The sequence below is a fragment of the Neofelis nebulosa genome, chromosome 8, assembly GCF_028018385.1.
Source record: "Neofelis nebulosa isolate mNeoNeb1 chromosome 8, mNeoNeb1.pri, whole genome shotgun sequence".
Lineage (NCBI taxonomy): Eukaryota > Metazoa > Chordata > Mammalia > Carnivora > Felidae > Neofelis > Neofelis nebulosa.
Genome location: NC_080789.1, coordinates 66,378,223 through 66,385,291, shown reverse-complemented (window position 1 = coordinate 66,385,291; position 7,069 = coordinate 66,378,223). Strand labels below are relative to the sequence as shown.

Here is a 7,069-nt window from a genome sequence, read left to right as displayed (position 1 = left end):
TACACCTCACACGGGGCTTGAACTCACAACCCTGAGATCAGGAGTCACATGCTCCTCCAACTACAGCAGCCAGGCACCCCAAGCTTCCTCCCTTTTAAAAAATCAAATATATCAAGCATACAGGGAAAAAAAGGATAATATAAGTGGTATTGTTCTATACTATAGAGACGTTAAGATTTAGTGGTTTGTATGTAACTCCCACTGATTCTTCTCTCTTGTCAATGTGCAGTTTTCTCCCCCACTGAACAGGACTGACATGTAACAAATAGGATATTGTAGAAATGAGAGTGTGAGTTGCTAGGTTAAGTCCCTAACACTGTAGTTTCCAACTTGTCCTCTCTTGGATCACCCATTCTGGGGGAAGCCTGTTCCCATGTCCTAAAGACACTCAAGCAGCCCTAATGGAGAGAGGTCCATCTGGTGAAAGAACTAAGGCCACCTGCCAACAACCAGCACCAACTTGCAAGACGGGCAGGTGAACCACCTTGGAAGGTAAATCTTCCAGTCCCAATGAAGCATTCAGGGAACTGCAGCCTCAGTCAACATCTTGACTACAACCTTATATGAGAAATCCAGAGACAGAATTACGCCAGCTAAACCACCACCAAATTCCTGACCCTCAGAAACGGCCTGAAGTAATACACATATATTATTTTAAACCACAAAGTTTTGGGGCAATTTGTTATGTGACAATAGATAAAACTGCAAACAACTACATACCTACTACCAGCTTGTCATCTTAGCATTTTGGTTTATTACAGATTTTTTTCTTTTTTAACATTTTTTATCAAAATTTTTTGTTTTTTTACTTATTTTGAGAGAGACAGAGACAGGGTGAATGGAAGAGTGGCAGAGAGAGAGGGAGAGAGAGAGAATCCCAAGCAGGCCCACGCTGTTAGCACAGAGCCTGACGTGGGGCTCAAACTCATGAAACCATGAGATCATGACATGAGCCAAAGTCAAGAGTCGGATGCCTAACTGAGCCACCCAGGCTCCTAGATTTTTAATTTTCTTAAAAATATAAACCCCCCACCTCCAACACACACACAAAACCCATTCAAAATAGAACAGATGCAGTTGAAACTCTGGCTTTATCCTGTCCCTGCCTTGTGCCTCAGGTCTCTGAAAAGGCACCACTGCACACGCTCTATGGAATGTGTGCTTACTTCCCTGATTTTAGGCCGTCCAGGCCGTCTTCCTGAAGAGCAAACTCTTCTCTGCATTGATTTGTTGCTGTTTCCCAGGCTCTGGCCTAACTACTTTTCCTTCTTGTTTTGCTGAAAAGAACAGAGAGGGATATTTCAGAGGGTCTTCAGATGGCTCACATAACCGACTTCCTTTGTGAGTTCAGCACTAACTCAAAACCTTCAATCCCCATTTGGTCACTAATTCAGTTTAGGGTTCCTCATGGTACATTAAGGCCCTGGCATTTGCCTTCCCGAGACCTGTGGTGGCTGCATTTGTGTTCAGTCTACAGTGCCACCCAAGAGAGCTTTCTCTCAGAAATATGTGACAAATCAGATCATTTCTTTCAGGAGTAGAGAACTATTTTGTAAATTTGTAGGGAAAAAACTGGAAAATTTTTGGTATTCCCTATTCTTTAAACCAAGGATCAACATCTCCAGCCAACCTTAATAGTCCCTATATTTCCTGAATTTCAAATGTACGTTTTCTCTTAGGTTAAACCCTCTATCTGCATCCTGTTTGCCTGTCTTCTCCACAGTCATTTAAATGCAGCCAAACTATATACTTGAAAGAATGTACAGTATGTTGGGGCACTTGGGTGGCTCAGTTGGTTGTATTGGTTTTGAATTTGGCTCAAGGCATGATCTGTTTTTGAGTTAAAGCTGTGTGGGGCTCTACTGAGCCTACTTAGGACTCTCTCCTGTCCCTGCCCCTCCACTCCTACCCCCGCCCCTGCAAATAAACTTAAAAAAAATGCATGCTACACCAAGTAGTGTAAATTATTAACCCTATCCTAACCTGAACAATGTTGCCACTTCACCGTATCCTAAAGCACTGCTCTTGCAAACATCCATAGCTTTGTTTTTCCTATACCCATGCCTCATTTGGTTTTCCCCTACGGTAGGATTTTTATCACCAGGAATTCTGATCCTGCCACTCCTCCCTCCCAATAGGATAGGGCTAGAAACAGCTTTCACCTCCTTGTGGTCAAATGTTCATCTAGCCAGCCATTTTGTTGTACAAGGGTTATTTTTCCTAAACCCGCTTTGACCTGCGCTCTGAAACTGAGGTGGTATTAACACATCAGTGTCAAAATCTAGCTCTCCTGCTTTTCCAGTCCAGTGTGCTCTTTTCCCCATACAGGCAGCTACACAGAAAGTGGGATGGATCCTTGGTATTACAACCCTGTTGCAGACTATCTTCCAGATGTAGATGAGTGGTAGTACATCTTGAATTGGAGAAAGCAATTTAGAAGAAGCACAGAAGTCAAACTTCCTTTCATAAAGCCTTTACTTTGAGACATGATGCAAAAATCTGACAGGTACACATGGAAAAGAAAGACATGGTCACAGTTAAAAGTGAAGACAATCTAACCAGAAGCTTTAATGCCTGTCAGCTAATGTTGAAGCTTAAGTTCTGAGTGTGACATGCTGCAGGGTTGAAAGGAATGGTAATTAGTATTCCTCTCCTTCCTCTTCACCCTCTCCTTCAACAGAATCCACACCAACCTCCTCATAATCCTTCTCAAGGGCAGCCATGTCCTCACGGGCCTCAGAAAACTCTCCTTCCTCCATGCCCTCACCCACATACCAGTGAACAAAGGCACGCTTGGCATACATCAGGTCAAACTTGTGGTCCAGGCGAGCCCAGGCCTCAGCAATGGCTGTGGTGTTGCTCAGCATGCACACAGCTCGTTGTACTTTGGCCAGGTCTCCACCAGGTACCACAGTGGGAGGCTGGTAATTAATGCCAACTTTGAAGCCAGTGGGGCACCAGTCCACAAACTGGATGCTGCGCTTGGTCTTGATGGTGGCAATGGCAGCATTGACATCTTTGGGAACCACATCACCACGGTACAACAGGCAGCAAGCCATGTATTTACCATGGCGAGGGTCGCATTTCACCATCTGGTTGGCTGGCTCAAAGCACGCATTGGTGATCTCTGCTACAGAAAGCTGTTCATGGTAGGCTTTCTCAGCAGAGATGACAGGGGCATATGTGGCCAGAGGGAAGTGGATGCGGGGATAGGGCACCAGGTTGGTCTGGAATTCTGTCAGATCCACATTCAGGGCTCCATCAAATCTGAGGGAAGCAGTGATGGAAGACACAATCTGGCTAATAAGGCGGTTAAGGTTAGTGTAGGTTGGGCGTTCGATATCGAGGTTTCTACGACAGATGTCATAGATGGCCTCATTGTCTACCATGAAGGCACAATCAGAGTGCTCCAGGGTGGTGTGGGTAGTGAGGATGGAGTTGTAGGGCTCAACGACAGCAGTGGAAACCTGGGGGGCTGGGTAAATGGAGAACTCCAGCTTGGACTTCTTGCCATAATCGACAGAGAGACGTTCCATCAGCAGGGAGGTGAACCCGGAACCAGTTCCCCCTCCAAAGCTGTGGAAAACCAAGAAGCCCTGAAGACCCGTGCACTGGTCAGCCTGTTAGAAAAAAGGAACAGAGAAGACAGATTATAATAGACCTTCCCAGAATTACAAAGCATTTCTTCACTTAAAATATCTTCATTGACGTTTATAGAATGACACCAAATAAATCATGTTGCAGTTGAAAATTTAAAAACCCTATCAAGGAATAATTTACCAGTTGTCCTCACTCCGTTATATTTCTATTCTGTGTTTGAAAAGAAAAGATCGTATTTCAAATGTCTTCCTTAGAGTCATTATTTAATTTATTCTGGAGAACAAACATACCAGTTTCCGAATTCGGTCCAAGACAAGGTCGATGATCTCCTTGCCGATGGTGTAGTGCCCTCGCGCATAGTTATTGGCAGCATCTTCCTTGCCCGTGATGAGCTGCTCAGGATGGAAGAGCTGGCGGTAGGTGCCAGTGCGAACTTCATCTGGAAGAGAAAAACAAAGCAGCCACCCGTCACTCACAACCTGCACACGCCTGCCCAACCCCAGGGTGTCAATGGAGCCCTCACGACAGACCTCCTGTCTCAAGAGCCCTGAGATCTCCCTTGGGTTACTGAGGCCAACTCACCAATGACTGTGGGTTCCAGGTCTACAAACACTGCCCTGGGCACATGCTTGCCAGCGCCCGTCTCACTGAAGAAGGTGTTGAAGGAGTCATCTCCTCCCCCAATGGTCTTGTCACTTGGCATCTGGCCATCGGGCTGGATGCCATGTTCCAGGCAATAGAGCTCCCAGCAGGCATTGCCGATCTGAACACCAGCCTGGCCAACGTGGATGGAGATGCACTCACGCTGTGGAAAAGTAGGTTAAAAAAAAAAAAAAGAAAAAAAAAAAAAATCAGCATTAAACTAATCTAGTAGTGACTGTGAAGCAGAACAAAATAACTTAAGTAATCAATCTTACAAATTTCCCCTTCTAAAACTAGTTAAAATGTAACATCTTTTCTAGAAGAGAATCACTACACTTTTTAATCGGCATTGCTTTTACTGTATTTCTTTTCACCCTGTAAATTGGGAAGGCCTCGTTCCAGACCAAGAAAGCTTAGTCACAGCTTTCTCCTTTGGAGCACCAAGATAGGGGGGAGGCCATTCATCCAGTGCTCAGGCTTCAGAATTCCATTTTAGACTAGGCGGCCAGATTTCCGGGCAGCTACCATCACAGGAAGCACGTGGCCAGAACAGTGCAGAGGAAATGTCTGGCCACAGGGACAAAGGGCGGGGTTTTGCGGCACAGGATGAATGAGCAATTCAGGGTGTGTGCGCGCGCGCCCGCGCCCGCCTGCGGCCAGCGGGACCGCGCAGCTGCAGACACGCAACGGCCACGTCTGCTGAGGTGCTACCTCGGCCAACCATCTTCTGCTCCCCCGGGCGCTAGGCTTAGCCTAGCACCCCCACATCAGTCAGGGCGCAGCAGGGGATTATCCGCAGCCCAGATCTGGACCAAGATCCGATTTCCATTCTCTCAAAATCCCTCACCGCCACCAGCTGCTCCTACACGCATTCCTAACATAGGTCAAGGGACAGATGGGAGTCTAGAAGCTGTTGGGAGCAAATTATCCTAATACGCTGGCGTACTGCAGCACACTAACATGGAGGATTCTCCACATGTAGCTTTTCTTTAGTTAAAAAACAAAAAAAAATTCAGGCTAACAGACGACACGCCCTACAGTGGCGGACGCGCAGGGCCCCAGCGCGCACGCGCAAACTGCAGGGGCGGTCTCCCGCCGCTCCCTGGCGGGAAGGTAACGGTCGCGCGTGCGCTTTTGTATTCCGGCTCCTTCCCGCCTCCGCTCTTCTCGCTAAGGAGGAAGTGAGGGCGTGGAGCCCGCGCGCGCTCCCGCCAAAGGCCCGGGAAGGAAGGGGGGATGGGAACGCGCGGGAAAGGACTGTAGGGTCTCGGGTCATTGCACCCCGGAGGTAAGGGCTAATTGAGAGCCCCAACCACGGTCTGGGGAGCTGGGGCTCCGCCATCCCCTCCCAAAGACAAGAAAATGCGCCCCCCCCTTCCATGCCCCAGCCGTTCTCACTACTCCCACCCTCGCCTCGCTTTTCGCCCTGCAAAACGAGGAGCGCTGATCTCTGGCTAAAAGGCCGTCCGAGACCGCCGGGCTGGCTTTTCCCGTTTTTCCAGAGCGAGGGCGGCGCCGCGAGTGGTCCACTCACCATGATGGCTAAGGGTTAGCAGGCGTAGGCGACAGGAGCAGACACCGGGTCCTGGTTACCGTCCCCGACAAGCTAAGAGTCGAGGTAAGTAACGCACTGAAGCGGGGGCGGTGCCGGAGCTACTTAAGTAGCGGTCCGGGGAGGGGCGGGCGGGCACAGGCGGTGCCACTGCCGCGGGCCCCTCCCCCAGCCCGGCGCGCCCACTCGGCGCCCGGCTCGGCCGCCGCAGAGGCGGGCTTCTTGGACCGGAGCCCCCTCCCCGCTCCGGGCCTGCTGGGCGGGGTCCGCCGCGCCTGCGGACAGCGAGCTCGGGTGCTGCAGTCTTTGGCGCATGGCTGCCAGGGCCTGGGCCGGGGGGCGGGCGGCGGGCGCAGGTTCCGAAACCAGCCAACGTGGGAACGGGAAAGGAGGCTTGCCTTAATATGGACGAACCCTAAGACTTATGAAGTCCATACAGTTTTAAAGATGAAGCACCATGAAATGCAGAAACTTCTGGTCCGGCTAGCTCAGCTGATTATTTTCATGTTGCCACAATTTGTCAGTGAGTTTTGCCTTTTTCTTTTCTCAGTTCCTTTAAAGGCAGGCAGTGCATTCTTTACTTACCTGGTAATGTGGAGGATGCAAGGTTTAGAAAACAGACTAGTTTTATTTGGTTTATTGTAATGACTTGTTCGTTAAAGTAAGGTGCAAGACGTTGGAAGCAAAAGTATTTCAGTCATTCAAAAAGTAGTACCGAAGCAATGAACATCGAGGCTGTTAAAACGACTTACTAGGCCCCATTTTTAGACCTAAACCAACAACTTTATGGAACAGTCTTAGGGGCTTTTAAAACGGGAGGATATTCAAAGATACATTTCACGGGCACCTGACTAGCTCAGTCGCTAGAGCCTGTGACTCCAGATCTCGGGGTGGTGAGTTTGAGCCCCAAGTTGGGTGTAGAGATTCTTAAAAATAAAATCTTAAACAACAACAACAACAACAACAACAACAGAAAAACCCCACAAAGGTACATTTCACATTTGGTAGCTGAATGGGAGTAGTGAGGACAGAAATTTGGGTAGAGAGGAAATTTTTGACACCGAAGGATATTAGGAAGTAGGGAATCCTTGTGTTATATTTAGAGCTTTGTAAAACTCTATATAATAATAAATGCTTTCTGTTATGTCAAGATCGATCAGTTGGTTATGGCGCACTGCTTGGAGGCCCAGATAATAGTGGGTACCCCCTCCCCTCCAGACCTGGCGTGTGCCTTTCAGGAGAATCTATTACAAGACCATAAACTATATATTGCTA

At 48.4% G+C, this 7,069-nt stretch overlaps 1 protein-coding gene across 1 annotated transcript; it reads right to left on the bottom strand.

Moving 5' to 3' along the window:
* Positions 1-2,457: 2,457 nt before the first annotated feature.
* On the bottom strand, positions 2,458-5,927 carry LOC131519651 (tubulin alpha-1B chain). The gene is made up of 4 exons (XM_058742910.1): positions 5,777-5,927; positions 4,183-4,405; positions 3,891-4,039; positions 2,458-3,620 (listed from the first exon to the last, which is right to left on the bottom strand). The coding sequence occupies exons 1-4, from the start codon at positions 5,777-5,779 to the stop codon at positions 2,640-2,642; spliced, it is 1,356 nt and encodes a 451-aa protein (XP_058598893.1). The 5' UTR covers positions 5,780-5,927; the 3' UTR covers positions 2,458-2,639.
* Positions 5,928-7,069: the final 1,142 nt, after the last annotated feature.

Excerpts from the sequence above, each read along its gene's own strand:
- LOC131519651 (XM_058742910.1), bottom strand. Across the intron at positions 4,040-4,182 it reads CCTGGAACCCACAGTCATTG|ATGAAGTTCGCACTGGCACC; the intron begins GTGAGTTGGCCT and ends TTTCTCTTCCAG. Across the intron at positions 3,621-3,890 it reads TGGACCGAATTCGGAAACTG|GCTGACCAGTGCACGGGTCT; the intron begins GTATGTTTGTTC and ends TTTTTCTAACAG.